Source organism: Elephas maximus, chromosome 4, assembly GCF_024166365.1.
Source record: "Elephas maximus indicus isolate mEleMax1 chromosome 4, mEleMax1 primary haplotype, whole genome shotgun sequence".
Lineage (NCBI taxonomy): Eukaryota > Metazoa > Chordata > Mammalia > Proboscidea > Elephantidae > Elephas > Elephas maximus.
In genome coordinates, this window is record NC_064822.1 from 55930850 (window position 1) to 55953219 (window position 22370).

At 46.9% G+C, this 22370-nt stretch overlaps 1 protein-coding gene across 12 annotated transcripts in view; it reads right to left on the minus strand.

The window, feature by feature from the left end:
* The window catches only part of CACNA1C (calcium voltage-gated channel subunit alpha1 C), an 896734-nt gene that overhangs the window by 105901 nt on the left and 768463 nt on the right, over positions 1-22370 (minus strand). For 11 of the 12 annotated variants that reach the window (XM_049885094.1, XM_049885093.1, XM_049885097.1 and 8 more), the window contains 11 exons: positions 20590-20722; positions 19113-19242; positions 17447-17506; positions 12140-12246; positions 9593-9680; positions 8891-8998; positions 6556-6608; positions 6079-6225; positions 4514-4715; positions 2601-2759; positions 1812-1922 (listed from right to left, as the gene is read on the minus strand). In XM_049885094.1, coding sequence (XP_049741051.1) covers positions 1812-1922; positions 2601-2759; positions 4514-4715; positions 6079-6225; positions 6556-6608; positions 8891-8998; positions 9593-9680; positions 12140-12246; positions 17447-17506; positions 19113-19242; positions 20590-20722 — 1298 coding nt within the window. Of the gene's footprint in view, positions 1-1811; positions 1923-2600; positions 2760-4513; positions 4716-6078; positions 6226-6555; positions 6609-8890; positions 8999-9592; positions 9681-12139; positions 12247-17237; positions 17298-17446; positions 17507-19112; positions 19243-20589; positions 20723-22370 lie in introns of all 12 variants that reach the window. The other variant, XM_049885101.1, reaches the window with a different exon arrangement.

Genomic DNA, 22370 nt, shown 5'->3' on the forward strand with positions numbered 1-22370 from the left:
AGGATGTCATCTGAGACTGAAGCCCAACTTGGCAATGATTCTACATTCCCAGCTTCACCCGGTCATGTGCCTGCGGGTTGTGAACCTGTCAGTACTCTTGGCCCATGTGGCTTGGAATGGTACCACATTTGGGCAGAGATATGTGGGCCCTGCAGAAGGTGGACAGGGAAGTTGAGTGGTCCTCTTTAGGCTAGGACAAAACATATGCCCTAAATGGGACTGGGGTTTGAATGGAGAGACAAAGAATGTATTTGCTGCTCTGGGGGAGGTAGGAAAACACCATTATTATCACCAAATGATGTTCTTTAGGAGTCTTATGCTCTGAAAATTAGCCAAGATCCCTAGGCATTCTTTATGAGTGAGAGGAAGAATCAGCATGCAAGATTATTATCTGTCTTATCTTTTAAGTCCGTCAAAGCTGGTTTCCCTCTTTCTGAAAAGTACCCAGTAGAGCACTAGACATGAAAAGATGCTTGGTAACAGCTTGGTGTGATAGAAAATAGATCAGCTATAAACTCAGTAGTGCTAGGTTTTAATCCCTGTTCTGCCACTTAGTAGTGGTATAATTAATATGGGGTACTTAAAAAAAAAAAATTTTTTTTTTTTTTTTACTTAATTGCTCTGAGCCTCACATCTCTCATCTCTAAAATGGGGATGTGAATACTTATTTTATGGAGTGTTTTAGGATTAAATGCAATGACATATATATATAGCACATGACAGGTTATCAAGAAATCTTAGTTGAATATTAATTCAAAGAAGGAGATGGATATGCTTGTCAATTAACATGGATTCAATAGCCAAGAAGCAACTCTCCCTTTCTCCTGCCAGCAAATACTACTAGTAAAGGAGGGAAACAGAAGTTTCTGAAACCTGGATAGATTTTCTCAAGTCTGTAACTGCACAGTTCTCCTCGAACCAACCCTTACTTTCCCATCTTCCCCCAAAAAGTATTATAGTAGCCAGGGGAGACAATGCACGCTGTTAAACCCTCCTTCAGAAGTGGTGTTCCATGTTCTGAATCCCAGACCAATGGATGCCAGTGATCCTGACCTGTCTATGGAGCCCAGAGATGGAAGGTGCTGATCAAACCAGTCTGCTGCTCCATTACCCAGGACTACAGGGTGGGGCTGGTTGGGGAGGGCACAGATAATCCAAATTGACAGGTAATCCAACCTTCCCTACCCTGTCTCATTCAGCCAATGGTTCTGATCTTCTTTCCCAACTTTTTTTTTTTCTAGAAGCTACTTACAAGGAGCAAAGCATAGAAATTTACAGGTAACTGCTCTTCCTGCCCTGGAGGGCGCAAGGGAGCAGTGATGTAGCCTCTGAATCCAGAACACTGAAACCTAAGCAAATTCAGCCTCAGCTGAATTTTTTACATGAGGTTGGTCTTTGCAGCTGATGAGATGGGGGAGTGTACTGCAGAGGCCAGAGTGGGTCTGGGGGGTTGGGCCTGGAGAGGTTTGGTTTGCCAGTCTGTGGGCAGAGTTTCTCTAGATTATGTACTGTGGGATGGGCCAGAGACAGAGCAGGAAGCGGGAGGAGATGGACCATCATCTGTCTCTCCTAGAAGGAGGGGCTCAGCTCAGGGAGGAATCCGCTTCCTGTGCATCCCAGCTATGGTCCAGGCCCTGAGTTGAGATATTGTTTCAAGCAGTTGGCCTGGTTCTACAACTCTTGACAGGTTGAGGTCCTTTCACTGATTATTTCTGCCCTTTACTCTCCTTCCTTTAATATTTTCACTCTTGCCTCCCCTTCATCTCCATCCTCCAGCACCTTCAATCTAATGCCCTTTCTCAGAGGCCTACCTTGGGTTTGAAGGCAATGAGCTTCAGGATCATCTCCACGGTGAAGAGGCCAGTGAAGAGCATGTTGAGGATGTTCATGGCGATTTTGAACAGGCAGCTCTGACCGTAGTGCTGATGGGAGGGGCAGATCCCCAAGGAGTGGGGAAGAGAGAAACCATTAAATTGAGGCAGGGATACACTGACTCTCTCCACCTTCTACTTTCTGTCCAGCCTTCTCAGAGGCCCTAATCTCAAACAGAGATCTTCCTTCAAACAAACCCCTGGCAGGGGCTCTACCTCTTATGGGCAGTCAGGTGGACTCAGGATCCTACAAATTGTTTCTTTCTTTGACGTCTTTGAAAATGAAGGTTGGCAGAGTTTTGTGTTCCTTCTTTGACTGGTTGGTACAACTTTATGGACACTCCTGACACTAAAGAGAGCTCTTGCACAAGGTGGCCTCCCTGAAGACAGGTAGATAGATAAACAATCGCCATACCCCATGCCTTCCTGACAATAATGCACACAATAAAGCTCACTCTCTCTGTTCTCCATTCCTTTCCTCTCTCTGTTTTATCAACCCAGGATCCTATAGATCCTTCCAAAGGTCCCAGAGAGGAGCTCATCCTTGAGAAGGGACACTTGTCTTTCTCCAATAGGGAGAAAGAGCCATCTCTTCTGCTCTTTCTGCCTCCCTTGGCTGCCAGGGAGAAGACAAACCAGAGTGGATCATGCACTGGTTACACTTCATATCCTCCCATAGCACTCTCCCCGTGGAAGCATCTTTGGATCTGAGCTCTCCCTTGGACTGACCTGCATGGCCAAGCAGATGGTGTTGAGCAGGATGAGGACGAACATCAGGTACTCAAAGTAGGTGGAGTTCACCACGTACCACACTTTGTACTGGTGCTGGTTCTTGGGGATGTATCTCCGCAGGGGCCGGGCCTTGAGGGCGTACTCTACGCACTGTCGCTGGAGGGAGGCAGTGGGAGGGGTGAGAATGGGAAGAGAGCGGGGTTAGTGACCTGGGTGATGTTGAGGGGGGAATGAAAGAGGAGGGTGGGATGTAGATGAAACTACACACCCTGGGAATAGGGGTCTCAGGAAGTCAGAGAAATAATCTACTGCTCTAGCTCACTGACAGGTTTGAGATGTTATTTAGAAAAATATGTGATTTTCCATCACTCCCTTAATCAAAGACAGAATCCCTTCTAGTCAAGTCTCCTTATCTAGACTGTAGGCAAGGTCTACATGTGTCTCTTTTTCTTCCAACCCACTAATGCCTGACATAGTGCTTAGTACTTAGGCAGCATTTGATAAATACTTACTGATGGACTGATAGTTGGTTTTCTCATTGATTATATCTAATGCCACAGACTCTTTGGGACACTTCTCTCAATTTTTCTTTCCTGTCCTAAATCAGCCCATGAGGAAAAAAGAAAAACCCGTCTGTTCTTTCTGTTTTCCTTGTCAGAAGGCACAACTCTTTGATAGGGCATAAGCTCTTAGGTTGACTAGATTCTTGAGACTCTAGCACAGACCCAGTTCATTTCTCTGTACCAAATGAGGGAGATGTGGGAGTCACTCTAGCCTCTTCTCTTACCCTCAGCCTCCAGGTCCATCTCTAAGCCTTATTGATTTTACCTCCTTCCACTCTTTTCCATCTCTAATACTACAGACCCGATGCAGGGTCTACTTGTCTCTCATCTACACTATTACATCGTTTCTGTTTCCTGCTTCCTGCCTTACTTCCAACGCAAAGTCGACACAGCAGCCAGGATGATGAGTGTACACCTAAGATTCTGACATCAAAACCCATGAGGGGTTCAACCAGCCTAGATGGGGTGGAGGTGAATTTTGTGTCATGCTCCTTCCCATTAGCAGTCCTCAGGTCACTCAAGACAAGGATATATGTCTCCATGGAGTCTTGCCATTGGGAACCTAGCTGGCCTCAGTGACCACACTCTACACCCACCTAACAGCTTCGTTTTTCACTGATGGGAGTTCCCAGCTCTTTTTCTGAGAACCTGGGATTTCATAGCCTAACAGAACATTACCATATTGCCCTACTTAAATCTTGTTTCTGTCCCCACCTCATGCATAGCCCTGTGTGTTTACCATAAGAAACCATTTAAATGTGGTTTTCTAAAGCTGATCTTTTCCCCCATCCCAAAAGCTCTACACTCCCTTGGTTCTAGTTTCTTTCTTCTTCATCAGTTGTGCCAATATACCCAGGCACCTTCTAACATCTCAACTTCTACAGAGGGCATAAGATTCTTTTTTTTTAACAGACCCTGTCACACCCGTTGCTGTCTAGTAGATTCTGACTCATAGCGACCCTATAGGACAGAGTAGAACTGCCCCATAGTGTTTCCAAGGAGTGGATGGTAGATTCAAACTGCCGACCTTCTGGTTAGTAGCTGAAAACTTAACCACTGAGCCACCAGGGTCTCCTTAAGTAGTGCTTAACCAGTACTTGTTGGATGAATACATTTGCCAAATCCGGGAATTTCAGGGGTTTGCATTTCTTTTGCACAGGCTACTCAAGAAGATAGAGAGCCCTCTGCTCGTTGAGGATTGGATAGATGATCTTAGTATCTGCACTGACCTCTCCTCTGACTATAGCCTCTCCTTTAGGTGGGCTGCAGTTGCCGACTGCTGTCATTCCTTATGTGGGCCCTGCTTCCCTCCTCACCTCCTTGCCCCTCTCCTTCCTAGGAAGCTACCTGGTTCTTGTCCAGCTCACAGTTCTTGTACTCCTGCTCCCCCTGCTCCTGGAAGGTGACGATGACGAAACCCACGAAGATGTTCATCATGAAGAAGGCAATGATGATGATGTAGATGATGAAAAAGATAGAGATCTCCACGCGGTAGTTGTAGATGGGGCCCTTGTCTTCCGTGTGGGAGTCGATGGAGCGGTACAGCAGCCTGGAGGAGGAGACAGGCCCCACAGAGGGAACTGGAGAAGCAGTGACACCTCTGTGGAATGATGGCATTGCTGCTCCTAGGGGTTCCTGGAATCAGGGGTGCTGGAGACAGCTCTAGGCTGGGAATCAGAAGATCTGGGTTCAAGTCCCAGCTCTGCTACTTACTGGCCATGTGACCTTGAGCCAATCACTTAACCTCTTTGAGTCTTAGATTCTTCATCTGGAAAATGGAGACAGTAACTCCTGACTTTCCTACCTTGCAGGATAGCTGATATATGTAACATGAGTCATGGACATTGACTTCAAATATTAATAATATTGATAAATATTGAAACAGCTTTGCAAACTGGCATGAACTCAGAGGAGGTTAGACTGCACATAAAATGAATCTATCTGAGAGCAAATATCAATTTAGATAAAAGCACTTCCATGACCCATGTTCATTCAGGCCATCACCAATGGTTTCGTTTTGTAGTTAGGCAGCTTACACATGTGTGTTACTCGTTTAAGCAGGGCAATGTGCCCCATGACGCTTGCTGTTCTCCTTAGGCAGAGATTACTTCCTCCCCTTCCTTGGCAACTCTCCATAGTGCTTAGTTGTTCTTTAGCTGTCATCTATATTTCACCACATAGTGATGGCTCTCATCTAAGATCCACGCACTGTTGTTGACTTAGAAATATGCAGAGTTTTCTGAATTTTTGGATTATAATTTCACTGGGACAAATACTGAGGGTAAGCAGGAATCTATACAAAAATATAATGGGCATCTGATGGACAAGCTGCCTGGTAGAGGTGACCCAGACCAGGCTGGTTTTTTGGTGGGAAAGCATTGCTTCTGCAGAGGAACTTAGACACAGGTTTTCATCCCTTCCTCACTTTTCACTCCCCATACAGACAAGGCTCTCTTTAAGGAGACTGGGACAGAGTCTAATAAAACTGAGACACCTCAGTCATCTTTATCCACACTGAGTGCATATTGGGAGGGTAATCTTGAACCCTGTGGTGATCAAAGGGCCCACACCTGGGGAAACTCTCCCCACACCCACCCCCAGATGCCATATAGGTAATGACAGAGACCCCTATTATTATGGCTTACACAGAGGTGAGAAGGAGAGCTAAAAGAAGCTCAGTTTTGCTTGGAGTTTCTGAAATGCTGACATCTTCTAGAGAAACAAGAAGATGTTTCAACAGTGACCATGAACTACGGGTTGTTCTAGAAACACACCCTCAGTGCCTGGGGAGGACATAGGCATGACCTCTGGGAAGGGGTGAGGGACGTTAACACAACTTGGGAAATGGGTGGGAGGCCAATGACTTGGCTCTCTAATATCAGGTTGGGTAAGGCCTTGGTTTGCATACTCACTCTGGCCACCCTTCAAAAGTGGAAACTGTGAAGAGGGCCATCATAGCCGCCAGAACATTGTCAAAGTCAAACTTGCTGTTCTCCCAGCTGCGGGGCTGGATGATAGGGTGGTCAACCTCCCCATCCTTGTACGTGATGTAGTTACCCCTGAGAGAGGAGAGAAAGAGTTCATTTTGAGGTCTCCCATCTCTCCTCACACTTGGCCCAACAATGACTCCCAGCATGCTGGGTGGGATGGGACTGGCTAGGTTTAAACCCCACAGTTCTAGCCATTGGGAAGAGCTTTGTGGATAGACCCTTTAGGAACAGAAAATGTTGTATGTCATGTCATAGAGTAGAGACCAGATTGCATATGGGTAAAAGTCCAGCAGCCTCTGCTGTTTGAGAAAGAATGGGCAGCCCCTCCTCTCATGCCAAGTCACCGGCCTCCCAAAGTTAATTAGTCTTGGTGCTGGCTGCCCTCTGGCCTGTACTCACTTGCATTCTGCCTCGGTCTGCTTGGAACTATCTGAACAGGTGTAGAGCTTTCCCTGGAAGACAGAACAAAATGATTGGAGTTATTCGTTAATCAACGAATCAATTCAAAACAAAAACAAAAAACAAAAACCATGGATTAGTGAGCATCTATATAGCCCAGCAATGTTCTTGGGATTGTGGGATAAAAAGCTTAAGAAACATAGAATCTAGTTGAGGAAGACATGACTCACATATATAAAGCAGTCAATGAATGAAGACACTCAGTGCTGCAAGTACTGTTAGGATTAAAAAAAAAGGGAACACCAATGCAAGACAGCTGGCATCTCTAGGAAGGTCTTGTGAGGAGGGTGTAAGAGGAGCTGGCTTGGAGGGACGGATTATGTGGGCAGGAAGTCTGTGGAAGGTTACATGGAGAGAGGTGAGGCGGAAGAACAGCAGAATTAAAAAGATACGGCAAAAACAGCAGAAATCAAGGAAGACAGTGGCTGCATTGTAGCTGAGGGCCTGGCCAGGAAGGAGTGGGAGATAACCTGGACAGATGCAGGGTCTCAAAAGATAGGTGGAGAAGGGGGGAGTTTATGCCGTTGATAACAGGGAATTGCTGTAGATTTTAGGTAGGTGACTGACTTGAAGGATTCCAAGCATGGAAGCCTCTCTCCCTTTCTTGCTAGAAGGAAGGGCAGGGACCAAAAGGACAGGCAAAGCTGAGAAGAGGAGGTGCCTTTGGCCTGGTGGAGCAATGCCTTCTTCCAGGGTATTCCCTCCTGTGTTTGGGATGCTGAGTGTAGGGCTGTGGTTGGAGGCAGCTCTCCTTTTTTTTGTTGTATCTCCAGTTCCTTTCTATTATGAATTGTGTCCCCCAAGCAGGTATGCTGAAGTCCTAACCCCTCACTAATGAATGTGACCTTGTTTAGAGAAATAGGGTTTTTCTTTGTGGATATTGTCAGTAAAGTTAATGAAGTCATATCGGAGTAGGGCGAATCCTAATCCTAATTCCTTCTGAATGGCATTTTATAGAAAAGAAGGCCAGACATGGAGACAGAGACACATGCAGGGGGAAGACAGATGCCATGTAATGACAGAGCCAGATGCATCAATAAGGAGCAAAGGAACACCGAGGATTGCCCGCAGCTCCCAAAACTAGGAGAGAGGCATGAAATAGTTCCTCTCTGAAAATCCCCAGAAGGAATTGACATGACTGATACCCTGATTTGGACTTCTAGCCCCTAGAACTGTGAGACAATAAATTCTTGTTCTTTAAGGCCACCCAGTAATTATCAATGCATCTTGACTGCATGTTTGATTAATTTCAGACTGCAGAAGTAGGTGAAAATCTTCAATTTCTTCCTCCTTGGCATTAGTGGTTGGTGCAGGAATTTGAGTACTAGCCGTATTAACTGGTCTTCCTTGTAGGCGTATGGGTATTATCCTGTCACTGACAGCATACTACTTCAGGATAGATCATGAAATGTTCTTTTTGATGATGAATGCGACATTATTCCTCTTCAATTTGTCATTTCTGGCATAGTAGACCGTATGATTGTCTGATTCAAAATGGCCAACACCAGTCCATTTCAGCTCACTAATGCCTAGGATATTGATCCTTATGCATTCCATTTCATTTTTGACGACTTCCAATTTTCCTAGATTCATACTTCATGTGTTCCACATTCCAGTTATTAATGGATGTTTGCAGCAGTTTCTTCTCATTTTGAAGTTGTGCCACATCAGCAAATGAAGGTCCCGAAAGCTTGGCTCCATCCATGTTGTTAAGGTTGACTCTGCTTTGAGGAGGCAGCTCTTCCCTGGTCTGAGTGCCTTCCAACCTGGGGGCTCATCTTCCAGCTCTGTATCAGGCAATGCTGCATTGCTGTTCGTAAGGGTTTCACTGGCTATTTTTTCTCAGAAGTAGACTGCTGGGTCCTTCTTTCTAGTCTGCCTCAGTCTGAAAGCCCTGCTGAAACCTGTCCACCGTGGGTGACCCTGCTGGCATTTGAAACACCAGTAGCATAGCTTCCAGCATCACAGCAACACACAAGTCACCACAGTACGTGATAAACTGACAGATGAGATTGATACAGTGGCTGCAACAATGGACACAAACATAGCAATGATTGTGAGGATGGTGCAGGACCTGGCAGTGTTTTGTTGTACATAGGGTCGCTATGAGTCAGAGCCGACTCGATGGCACCTAACAACAACAAAAACAACAACAAGAAAGCCACCCACTTTGCGGTATTTTGTTATGGCAGCCCTAGGAAACCAAGATACCTCCCCTGGGGGTACTGATGGGAGGGGAAGGAAGCAGGACCACAAATCAGGGCCATGAACTTACCTTGAAGAGCTGGACCCCGATGCAGGCGAACATGAACTGCAGGAGCGTGGTGACAATCACAATGTTCCCGATGGTCCGGATGGCAACAAACACACACTGAACCACGTGCTGCAGTGGGAAGAGGGTCAAGGTCAGGGGACATGGCTTCAGGAGGTGCCTGCAGCCTCAGTCTCCTCTGCTCAAGCCATGAGCCTCTCTGGGGGAGGTGCCCCCTTTGCCATAAGTGGGGGAAATCAGGCTCAAAAAAGGCAAAGTAAGGTTCCCAGAGTCACATGTTGAGTGATTGATGGAAACCAAAGGAACTCGAAGTCCCCCACTGGGCTCAAGGTGACATCAGGGATAAAGAGCCCTGCTAAGTTTCCATTTTTGCAGTAGGGATATAGGAATAGTTCCTCTGTTCAATGTGGGGCACTAGGTTTGTGTGAGGGTCTCCCCTTTGCAAGTGTTTTACTCGGGGCTCAGGTTCTAAATGGCTGCCGCCTCTGTCATTATTCTGTTCTGCTTGGAACCAGGCCTTAAGTGGGACCAGAGGTGCAGGCAGGCAGAGTTCAGGCTCCAACATGGCAGCCTGACCACTGTCTCCTCCCTCCAGCCCACCCCTCACCTCTACTGAGTTTCCACCAACCAACTGACCCGCTGATGTTTGTTGGTCCTGCAGGTGGCCCCTGCCTAGGCTCAGGCCCAGGCCCACCTGTCTCTCACCTTTAGCCCCTTGGCCCTGTTGATGGCCCTCAGGGGCCTGAGTACCCGCAGAACTCTCAGGATCTTCACAACGTTGATTGCACTGGACCTGAGAGAGAGAAACAGGGCAGGGTCTTAGCCTCTCCTGTTTTTAGTGGAGCAGGAAGGAGTGTGGTGACGGGGATTCCTGACAGGGCTATTCCAAGGCAAACTTGAGAAACCGTAAAGTCTGCTCAGGGCTTTTTCATCCTAGAACCATTATCTACCCCCACCCCCTCCCTCTAAGAACTCAGAGCTTGCCTGCGACCCTGGGACTTTCCTGTGGGTGAGTAAATAATATGAAAAACAATTTTTATTATTATGCCGAGTGAAGGCATCATTGAACGTAAAGAATAATATACTGATGGGGAACTCCAGGTCTTGTGACTGGCAGGTGGCGGGTGCTGGGGGTGGTGACGACATGAGTTATTAATAACTCTCCATGAGTTATTGGCGATATAATGAGCTGCTCAGGGGATATCTATGGTGTCAAGGAGACTTAGAGCAAGGCAAACCTGAATTCGAACCCCAGTGTTGCCATTTCCTAGCCAAGTCACTAAGGAGAAACTTTCTAGCTTTTCTCAGCCTTAGTTTCTTCATCTGTAAAATGGGGGCAGTCATCGCCTCGTAAGGTTGTTGTAAGGATTAAATGAGAAATGTATGAGAACCAACTAACAATATGCTTGGCACGTATCATGAACCCAATAAACAGTAGCTTTTATTATTATGGAGTCCCTGCATGGTATAAACGGTTAGTGCCCTTGGTTGCTAACAGAAAGGTTGGAGGTTTGAGTCTACCCAAAGGCCTGGTAATCATACTTCCAAAAAATCAGCCATTAAAAACCCTATGGAGGAATGGTCTGTACATAGCAGGTTCCACACAGCTGAGATGCCAGGACCAAGTCAGAATTTTGGGGAGCTTTAGGCCATTGCTTCTCCCTATTGGGAAGGAGGCACCAGGGGGCATGTTACCCACAGCCCCCTTGGCAAGATGCTGGGATCATTTCTGGAGTTATCTGTTCACCTTCAGGGTCAGGGAGGGGGGCATTCTAGCCACGCCAGGTTTGTGAGTAACTCTGAAGTTTATCCCAACCTTCACACACTATCTCTGACTGAGATACCCTCTCAAGGTTTTGGAGAGCCTTATGTCTACCTTGGGACCTAAAAAATGTATGACACATCAGCAAGTGCAGATTTCATTCTTCATGTGGCCAGGATGGTGTGCTCAAGAGAGAGAAAGATCTGATTTCTTTGGTTAATGGTCCTTTTATCCCAAAAGATTCAAAGGGCACTCTTATCTACCACTGCATCCTATCCCAAAGGATCTCAGGGAGGGAGTCAGCTTGCATTGAGCCACAATTGGAAGGGATTTAAAGGTCAGATGGGGGAAGGCACAGACTAAAGAGGGGGGACTCTTGGCTCAAGGTTGAATAGTGATTTATTAGCAGTGCTGGGATTAGAATCTAGACCTGTAGGCTTCCAGACAGAAAGTCTTGGGTAATATAATTGATGACCACAGAAAAGAGACTGATTCCTAAAGCCCCTATGTGCACCCCACCTTAGCTCACCATAAAAATAACCCTTGGGAAGGGAAATCCATGACCCCTGGGTCTTAAGCTTTTTTCTGTTATTGGTATGACCTTGGACAAGTCTTATAATGTCCCCAAACTCAATTTTCCCATCTATAAAATGGTGATAACAACACTTGCCCTGGCTCCCTCATAGGTTTTTCGTAAGGACCACATATGTAAGGATGTGCCCGTGAAAGTGCTTTGGAAGTTTAAGTACAGGATTATCACTATCAGTTGCTGGAACTTGGTAGCAACTCGTAATCAGATCAATTTAAACCCGAGAAAGGTTCACAACCTTGGCTGGACAGTGGAATTACCTGGAGAGCTTGGAAAAATCCTAAAGCTCAGGCTGTACTCCAGGCCAATTAAAAAAAAAAAAAAATCCGGGAGTGGGATTCTGGCAAATGTCTTTTTTAAAGTTATCCAGGTGACTCTACTGTGCAAGCCAGTTCCACAAGCAGCCAGTGCTTCCTAGCCTTCTCCCACACTTGTGTGGATGCTCACAAACGCTCTGTCCCTACACACACACACACACACGCACACACACATGCACACACACAAACCATCAGGTGCTTTGCCTGGGGAGAAAGAGAGGGAGGATGGAACAGAAAATCAGGATGGGTTGTGGCAATGGCTCTTGGTAGATGAAGGGCAGACAACGGCACTGGTCACCTGGTGACGGAGGTGGGTTGGTACTGGAGACAATCCTGTCTTTGTAACTGGTGTGGTCCTGACAGTCATGGCAAAAGCTGCTAGATCAACACACCCCTATGTGTCCCACTATTGAGGACATGGACACAGGAATCAAAGTCACCATGCTGTACAATTTTAGAGGCCCCATTCACATCACAGTCACACTGTGGTGACTCTTCAGAAGGCCCCCAGAACTTGGTTGCTGTCTCTGACACACATTCATAGCGGCATGCCCCCATCTTGGGCTGAGGGAACTCGTACTCACTGGATGCCAAAGGAGATGAGGGATACGCTGACCACCAGCAGGTCTAAGATGTTGAAGTAGTTCCGGCAGAAAGAGCCCTTGTGGAGGAAAGCCCCATAGGCTGTCATCTGTGGGGAGGCACAGAGAAACATGAGCATGACTGGCCTGAGCCTAAGCTCCAGAGACCCCCCTCCTTGTACCCCTTCGTCCCACAGCATCCCTTGGGCAGGCTTCAAGAACTCTTGATTTCTGTAGGGCTCAGTCTAAGTGCAGTGAGGTGACAGAAAACTGGGGAGGAGGGGGCAGAGGCAGCACGAAATAAGGTGCCGTGGTGCCAAGAAACGGATTCTGCAACTGTTTGTGTACCCATCAAAGAACCCCCAGCTTAGGGTGTACAGCGGCTCCTTCCACCTACCAGACCACAGGAGACTCTCCAACCATATATTCAAAATCCTTTCAAATTAGGCCCCACTGTCCATCTCTAGTTTTTCACTGGTCCTCATCATATCTTTCAGCTCCAGCCAGAAGGGCCTGTGGCTGATGCCACCCATACTGGGTTTCCTGGTACACAAACTCCTCAACTTCTCCAAATTTCATTTATCCTCTGGGTTAGCTTAAGACACTAGGTATCTGGGGGAAGGTGGGGCACGCCCAGTAGGTGACCACCTGCCCCACTTTGCCCAGGACTTTGCCGGTTTTAGCACTGAAAATCCTGCGATGTCTGAAACCCTCCTCTCAGGCAAACTGGAACGGTTGGTCACCCAGTGAAAAATTCTACCAATGGCTCTGGCAACTAGCATCCCTCCAACTCCTGGCCTTAAATAGTGCTTATGATCTGTGCTGAACATTCTGGACTCAATTCTCTTGTCTTGCTTCTAGACTGCATGCTTTTTAGGGCAAGAGCTGTGTGTTCAGAGGGGCCATGTGGTGCAATAGTTAAAGACACAGATTCTGGAGCCAGACTACCTGGGTTTGAATCCCAACTCTATCCGTATTTTGTGTGGCTCGGGGCAAGTTACTTTAACTTCTCTATGCCTCAGTTTCCTCATCTGAAAAGTGGGGATAATACTATCTACCTTAGTGGGTTGTAAGCAGATAGTAAGCACCTATTAGCATTAGCTGGGGCCAGTGAACTTAGGGCCAGATAACTTGTATTTGAATTCTGCATTCTTCCTGAGGGAAGTTGAGTTTCCTCATCTAAAAAATGGGGATAATTATTATAATATCTATTCTATAGGGTTGTAAGTATCAACTGAATGTAAAATACTTTGAACACTATCCTGCAGATAGTAAACTCCATATGTAAGTGTTAGGGGTCACCATAGAGAATGGAACTGTGGGCCAGATAAGTTGGATTTGAATTCTGGATTCTGCTGTGTAGGGCAAGAGTCCTCATCTATAAAATGGGAATATTATTCTCTGCCTTTGTGAGCCTCCTATAGAAAAACAACGTGAAAGCCCTTTGAAAACTAACAAGGGGACATATGGATGATGGCTATTGTTCCATGACTTGGCTATTACTGTATTCCCTCTGTTGGAGCTCAGTATCAAGCTGTGCTCTGTTGGTGCTCAACAAACAGCCTTTCCAATTCTGCTGACTTGAATGAAGGACCAGTGGATTTCTAGGTTAAGGGCCGAAAAGGCCATGGGCCACGAAGCGTCCGCTGAAGGGACACATTTGGAGCTGATGACTGAGAGGCTGGGAGGAGGTCTCTGGTCATCTGGGGTCCAGTTTATCTCTCTGGAATCAGAGCATGCCCAGGGCAGCGCATCCACCCAGCAATTCAAAAGCAACACAAGGGAAATTGGCAAAAATAGCTCTCGCAAGCAACCTAATTCTTTCCATTTATCTCTTGCAGCAGGGGGCCACAGGGGACTGAGGCACCTGTGTTCTGCAAAGGTTTTTTAAAAGTGGGTAGATTATATAAAAGGTTGCAGGGGAATAAAATTTGAGATCTCTCCCAAAGGCCTGCCATCTGGAGGGGCTCGCTGCCCTGTCTCTCAGTGAGGACCTGGGACCCCAGAGCCTGGGCTTGGGCAGCTCCCATAGTTCATGTAGACCAAAGAGCCTTCTGTTCCTGCAGATGGCAGGCGGCCTTCCCAAGCCATCTCACTTTTAATATAGAGAATGTGCTGGGTCTCATCTCTCCTTGCTCCTGGCTTGGATCTTCCAAGGTCACTGCTGAGCTCCAGCAGAGGCCCCATCCCTCATATGGGAAAAAGAATTCCTTGGATAAGTGGACTTAATGGGGCTCAGAGAGCCAAGTTCCTCTTTTGACTTTGGACTCCTGTTTTGTCAGGAGACTCTTTAATGAGACCAGTGCTTCAGAAGGCGTGTGTATGTGTGTGAGAGTGTGTGTATGTGCATATATGTGCACCCAGACAGGGTGAGAGAAAGAGAGGATGTTGGAGAAAGTGCAAGCAGATGCTGGAAAAGTGGAAAATTTATTTGAAAGTCATCCGTGACTTTCAGGGTACCAGAAAAAGCCAGGTTCAGATATCTACTGTAAAGTATCCTTGCTGACTGCCAACCACCCAGTCCCTGCTTCCTAAAAGTTCTAAGTCTTGATTCAGGACAAGCCTATTGCTGGGGCATTTCTAGCTTGAGGAAAGACAAAGGAGTGGAGCATAGGGTCACCGACTGACTAAGTTAAAAGGGCAGGAATTCCCCTCTGGTGAGCCACAGGCAACTCTCCCTCTCTAGATACCTCTTCCCACTGTGGGACAGCTTGAGCTATCAAAAGTGACTCGTTGCTAGTTTCCATCATTGAGTCAGCCCCTGACTGATGGCAACCCCATGCACTGCATTCCATAAGGTTTTCATTGGCTGACTTTCAGAAGTAGATTGCCAGGCCTCTCTTCCTAATCCATCTTAGTCTGGAAGCTCTGCTGAAACCTGTTCAGCATCGTAGCAACACCCAAGTATCCACTGAGTGGTGGCTCCACATAAAGTGTGTGAGCTGAGAGCCAAATCTGGGTCTTCTGCATGGAAGGCAAGAATTCTACCATGGAACTACCACTGCCTCCTGAAAGTGACTTATCTCCTGCAATTTCTACTCATTGGTCCACCTCCTTTCTCTTCTATGTGACAGTTCTTTGCATCCTTCAGGCAATTATTGTGGTGCTACAAGCCTTTTCTTTTTAAGGCCCGACATCCTCAGTTCCTTCAACTGTCCCTGATTCTCAATGCCCTTCTTGGGCAGCCATCATTGTCTCTGCCATGGCTCAAGACTGGGCCTTCAGGCCAGGCAGAGGCACCCAGAGGGAAGTAGGTGCAGGGAAGTACACCAGGGACTGGAGTTTATAGTCAGGAGCACACGAGCATAAGAGAGAATAGAAGAGGAAACGGGTAAAAGGGGAGGGAAGGATCTTGCCATGACAATGCTTGCAAAGAGACCTTTCACTTCTGCTTGTATGGCAATCTTGAAGGCAAAATAGCACCATTGAAATCCACAAGGGGTAGTGGGAATTGGGCCTCAGAGCTTTTCTTGTCCTGGGAAAGAATTTTGGGTCTGTCCGCCTCCTGGAGTCCGAAGTTCAGGAAAAACAAAAACCAAACTCAAAAACAGCTTTCCATGAAAAAGGGGTTTCACAGCAGTACATCTTAGAGTAGCCAAGTACCTGTTAGCTCTCTGCTCCCAACCCTCAGGCTGTGGGCCTGGTCAGATTTACCCTCTTTGAGTAGAGGAGAAAAACCTGAAGAATGGTCTTGGCTAACTATAACCAGGAACACAAGGCATGGGTGAGCACAAGGGAGCCCCTTGGTGTCAAGCACACAAACACCGTCCTGCTCAAATTGTGTCTGGATATGACAGAGCCTTCAGTACATCAAAGGGCTGGGCCATGACTTGGGAATTTTATCAGGAAAGGAAGTGTCTGTAGGGCTATAATTAGGTGTTGACATCCAGCTTCCCTCAGACACAGGGGTGGGATGAAAACGGAGCCTGGAACTCCTTCGGAAAGGGAGTCCCAGGCAGGTCTCCCAGGAATAAGACACTGAAGCAGAAGCAGGTGCTTCAGAGCCTATAACCCCTCTGTTCAGATTGAGGGTGAAATCCACTTCCTTGCTCTGAGAGGACAGCTGACATGCACTTTTCCTAATGTCTCTGAACACACACCCAGAATCTCAGGTGAACTGGCTTGGCAGTGCATTGGTTTAAAGGCTCAGAAATAACACGGAAACCTAGAAATGATATCTCCGAGCTTACTAGTGTTCACAGGGGCCCTACCTGTTTTTGGGATAACAACGTTAAAACAGTTCCATAAGCAGAGCTGCCAGCACCCAGAGGTGGGTCAGTAGCAGGCAGGGCTGTGCCTGTGCCCTGGAGTCCAGGGCTTGGGGCCTGGGTGCTCAAGCTTTCCTCAGTGCTTGCTTTTTAACGCTGTATAGTTGGCTCTGCTGTACGATCTTCCCTCCTCCATCCTTAGGACAAGGGGCATTTTAACAAATAACAAAGGATTTAGTGGGTAACTGAGGGTTCAGAAGTCATCTGTATTTGTCTGCTGAGAGACCGCAGTTGGGGAGGCTGGCTCCAAATCTTGCATTAGGCTAGGGCCTACTATGACGGAGGCCCAGCTGTTCTGTGGAGGTGGGAAGACAGCCATCCAAAGAGGGCTGCTGATGAGGTGCCCTGAGACCCCAAGAGCTCTCCCACTTTTGAATATTGTGCTGCATTTCCTCTGGGCAGGAGGAGAGAAGTCAGGCACTAAATAGGGGCCAGTCATCAGTTCACCGGAGATGGTTTGTGCATGAACGTGTGCGTGAACGTGTGCGTGAACGTGTGTGTGAGGTGGTGTGCAGGGACACTGCTGAATGGTGCGTGTAGCGCCAAACCCACTGATGTGCTGGCACCAATGTTGACACTGGCTACCATCTGCCTCTTTCAGGCCAAGAACTGTTTGATGGTGGTCAAGGAGGACGGGCTGTGGTGGGGTGGGTTTCTTCTGGAGGCATCTATAGCTTCCGAGCCTGAACAAAGTGCATAACACAAAGTGAGGGGCACTCAGTTTTCCAATTTCAGACTGGAGAGTGAAAGAAATAGAAGAGAAAAAAGAGACAGCTAGACAGAGCAGAGACATAGGAAGAGGCAGAGAGAAAGCATTGCTCAGGTTGCATTACCTTAAGGATAATTTCTAAAGTAAAGATACTAGTGAAGACATAGTCTGCATTGCCTAGGATCTGAAAAATAAGCACAATTGGATTAGTGGCTCTGAGAGTGAACCCGACACCAACAGGAGCATGTGTGTGTTAGCGACAGACGGCAGCAGAGAGCCAGAGCTGGCATGAGGGAGGACAGGAGGAGAAGGAGAGGGTGATGGGGGCTTTACCTTCAGAGCAATTTCAATGGTGAAAATGGTAGTAAAAACAATATCAAAATAATACAGAATCTGCAAAACAAAAAGGAACAGGGTGAGGGTGGGGAGGGGAAGGGAGAACAGCAGGACGAGAGGAGCGGTCAGTGGGTGTTCACCAGAAAAGGAATCACGCTTCAAAAACCAAAATGCAAGACATTTGAGGCTTTCCAAGACGGGAATGAGTTAGGAGACAAGTGGCATAGACACAATGTGGGATCCTGAAGCTGGGCTCGCCTCAGGCAGCTTAGTGCCTCGATGAAGTCCCCAGATACAGGCAGGGAGCTTCCACGCAGGCCTCCGCTGACACTGGATCTGGGCAGCGTCTGGTTGGATGCTCTTCTCACTAATCCAATTTGTTTACAAACCCCAATCAGACCCAAAAAACCCATTGCCATCAAGTTGATTTTGACTCATAGCGTCCTTATAGGACAGAGTAGAACTGCCCCACAGGGTTTCCAAGGCTGTAAATCTTTATGAAAGCAGACATCTTTCTCCCATGGAGTGGCTGGTGGATTCGAACCACCAACCTTTTGGTTTGTAGCCAAGCGATTAACCAGTGAGCTACCAGGGCTCCTTAAGAGACAGAGAGTTTTTTTTTTTTTTTTTTTGCAGGAAGCTGCAAAATGCTTAGCTCACTTGGGCATGACTCAGCCAGCTTCCTATGTTAGTGGAAATCTATACTGGGGGTGTCTCTTTGGGACACGGGAGGGAACATACTCCAGGTGAGGCTCACCCAGGCTGGGGACAGGCTCCAGAAGTTCATGCTTCATTAGGTTTCAGGTGAAGGATCAGAGCTAGGGCCAACACTTGCTAACCTTCAGTAGGAAAGCCCTGGGCCAAGCAGGCTCCAGGAGCCACAAAGTGGTTTGGCATGGGTTTGGCTTTAGATTGGTGGGCTCTTCTCTCATGCCCACCTGAGGCTTCAAAAACCAAAAACCCATTGCCATTGAGTCAATTCTGACTCATAGTGACCCTACAGGACAGAGTAGAACTGCCCCACAGGGCTTCCAAGGAGTGCCTGGTGGGTTTGAACTGCCAACCTTTTGGTTAGCAGCCATAGCACTTAACCACTACACCACCAGGGTTTCCACCTGAGGCTTCAAGATACACCAAATGCCTGTTAATTCTTATTCTAATGACATTCACCAGAGCCTGGGGTGGGTCTCCAAAATTTAGTTTTCTACTCTGTAGACAGTGGCCAGGGTCTCCTTTATACAAGGTCAGTATTATCATTGCGCCTACTTGCCAATGCTCCCTCTCCCTAGTAGTTAGGACTGGTCAGAATATGGATAGAGACTGGTCATTAGAAAGCAGGGACTCAGTGGTCAGTGATCACCCTTTACTAGTTTTACAGGGCACTAGGCAACCGGGGAACATCCACAGAGCAATTAAAGTCCTGATCTTTGCCAATTATCAGGCCAGCCCAAGGCAATTGTGTTCATATGCTCTTACTTGCTTCTTCTGGTCCTAAGATGAGTTCTTCAAAAGTCCTATATCTCTTAAGAAAATGTTTACTCTGCACCTGATTATGACTTTTGGAATTGGGCTCCTGATTGCTCAATGATATCAGCAACAGAAGCTGTGAGCCCAGTCATACTCCCAGGAGGAAGGGGTGCAGCGAACAGAAGGGGATGCCTACATGGTTCCTGAAGGAGGTGTGCTGGACGGGGTCCTCGGCAGCCAGGGAAATACTGCTGAGCAGAATAAAGAAGAGGATCAGGTTGGTGAAGATTGTGTCATTGACAATGCGGTGGCACTGGAGGCGGAACCTGCATAGGGAGGAGGAGAGGAAGAGAGGAGGACAGAGACATGTTAGGAACGACAAAGGGAACAACACTCCGGGTCTCAGGGGCCACTCTCCCTAACTCCTGCCATCAGCTTGCAAAAGGGGCTTGTAGGTTTGGGAGTGGCCACTTTAGCCTGAAGTCTTGCTGCTGAGTGACCACACCACTAGCAAGATCACTGCCACGGCCACCAAGCACCATCATTGCCACAACCACCAGCACCACCAGCGCCATGCATCTCTCTACAGAACTTTGTTAAAGCACTTTCATAGCAGTAAACCTTTGACATTTTGGAAGGTTACATTTGAGACCTTTGGGAATCTCTAAATTTTCAAGTACTGCTATGACATTCACAATTGGCTTTTTTGGGGAATTTCTTTTCCCCATTATTTTTTAAACATCACTTTAGGAGATTTACTTCATATTTTTTATGCATAGGGAACAATAGAGGTACCCAGAGATGTGGATGCTGAGAGACTGGCTAAGCCTACTCTCTGGCTAAGTGGTTTGCTTCTGTGTAAGATCTTCAAGGTGTGCAGTTAAATTCCACACCTCAGCATAAGCACAAAGAACTACACATATGGACCTCTGAGCGCTCACTGAGAGTACCACAAGTACTAGAATGCCAGGGGTGTCTCGTATACCATCTCATTTCATCTTGATGACAGCTTAGGAAGGAGGTATGGGTGTTATTATCATCTTCATTTCACAGATAAGAATACTGAAGGCCAGGCAGGAGAGGCTTGCCCAGAAACACAGCCGTAGAGTGAGGGAGTCAGGGCTTCAGCACAGGTCTTCAGACAGGCTACAGGACTAGGCAACAATACTACTCAACAATAACATGTAAGTCAGGAAGGGGTAAAAGGAGATCAAATAATCTAAGATTCTTCCATGGAACAGGAGGAGATTTAAGACACTGTTTAACTTTAGAGTTTGTTAAGCTAAATAGACTTAGTAAAATATCAAGAGGTAGTTTTGGAAATAAGGGTGATGGTTACAAACACTGTCAAAATAATTAATGTCATTGAATTGCACACTTACAAAGGGCAAATTTTATGTTATATATACTTTGCTGCAATAAAAAAAACATAGTAAGAGTAACCATTAAAATAACGAAATAGAGTTTACAAATTTCAAAAGAATGAAGAGAAAAATGCAGGGTCTTCTTATTCAGAACCCAGGACTCTTTTCCTAAGTCAATGTCTGTTTACACAAGTTATGGGGAGCTGGGGGAGTCCCAGGCTCCACCCAGAGGTTCAGATAAAATACAGGTGCCTGCCAGCTTGTATCATGGAAAGAGCAGAGCCCCAGCTTCCCACTGTTCTTGCACACCTGTTGTTGGCGCTGAAGATGAAAAACGCACTGGCTTCTGGCATGGGCACTGCTTTTTCCTTAAGGTGCAGCTCAGACAGTGGGCGGGGACGAGGGCCCACGGGCATCTCAGGCTCCTCCTCCTCCTCTTCTCCTGTAAGACAAAAAGCACCAACCTAAATAACTCCACCACTCCCACTAGGTCTCCTATTGCCCCACCTACTTCTGCATTCCTTCCTACTGGCAGGAATCAAGAAAGCACTTGTATCTCTGGGAATGTAGGGTGCCAACCAAGACAGACACTCTGGTCTATCCCTGTGGGTACTGCTGGAGCTCATCTTTGTGAGAAACAGGCTTTCCTGGCAGCACATGGTAACGGGGAGTTGTGAGTATGGTGACCGACTCATCCTGGTTTGCCCAGACTGTCTGGGTTTTAATCTGAAATTCCCACAACCCAGGAAATCCCTCAGCCCTGGACAAACTGGGATGGTTGGTCACCCTAATTGTAGTCACTAGAAAAGGTGAGCAGGTAAGACTAGGGCGTTACCACGTGTTACTCATCCATCTAGGCACAGGTGGTGTGGGGCGGGGGCGGGGGGTGGCTTAGTAGACTTGTGGGATCCCTTGCAAACAATCCTGTCCTTGAAGCTTCCAGGACTTTAAAATGAACACTTTCCCCATTTCTGAAAACACAAAAAAATTCATGTACTGTAGGGATAACAGGGCAATAAACCCCCCAAAAAACCAAACCTGCTGCAGTCGAGTCGATTCCGACTCATAGTGACCCTATAGGGCAGAGTAGAACTGTCCCATAGAGTTTCCATGGAGCGCCTGGCAGATTTAAACTGCTGACCTTTTGGTTAGCAGCGTAGCACTTAACCACTACGCCACCAGGGTTTCCTACAGGGCAATAATGTTGACCATAATAGGCCCTTTATTCAAAGGCTTAGAAGCCTTGCAGGACACTGCCAGGAATTAAAGAAGCCCCTTTGTGTTTCTGGCCAGTGACCGCACTGAATGTGGACCTGGGTCAAACAGCTTACTCTTTTGCTTACAAACACACTGTCTATGGGAGCCACAGTGCTGCTGCATGTCCTGCTCTGATCAAGTTTACCTTAAAATGATTCTAAGGCGAAGACAATAGCATGGGGGTTAAGAGCATGGACTCTGTGGCCAGATGCCTTGATCCAAGTCTTGGCTGTTTCTTTTGGGCTAGTGGCATTTAATTTAGTCTCTCTGTGCCTCAGTTTCCTCATCTGTAAGACGGGATAATAATAACAGTACGTACATACCTCAGAATGGTGCCTGGCACACAGCAAGCACTATATAAGTGTTAGCCATTTTTATGATTATCTCTGTCCAGGAGACAGACTTTAAGTCGTAAACTGGTATTTAACATCTTTCTCAGTCTGATCCTTACATGCGAATCTCCCCTAATAAATCTTTCATTCACATTCAACTACTTTCTTTTTTTATTATTATTTTTATAAAATTTTTTTTGTGCTTTAGGTGTCAACTATTTTCTGAACACCCACTATAGTGTGTTGCATAGTGTTCCCCCCAAATTTGTGTCTACCTGGAACCTCAGAAGGTGGCTTTATTTGGAAATACGGTCTTGGCAGATGTAACTAGTTAAGTTAAAATGAGGTCATATTGGATTAGAAAAACCAAAACCTGTTGCCAAAATTGACTCATAGCGACTCTACAGGACAGAGTAGAACTGCCAATGGGTTTCCAAGGAGCAGCTGGTGGATTCGAGCTGCCAACCTTTTGGTTAGCAGCTGCAGCTTTTAACCACCGCG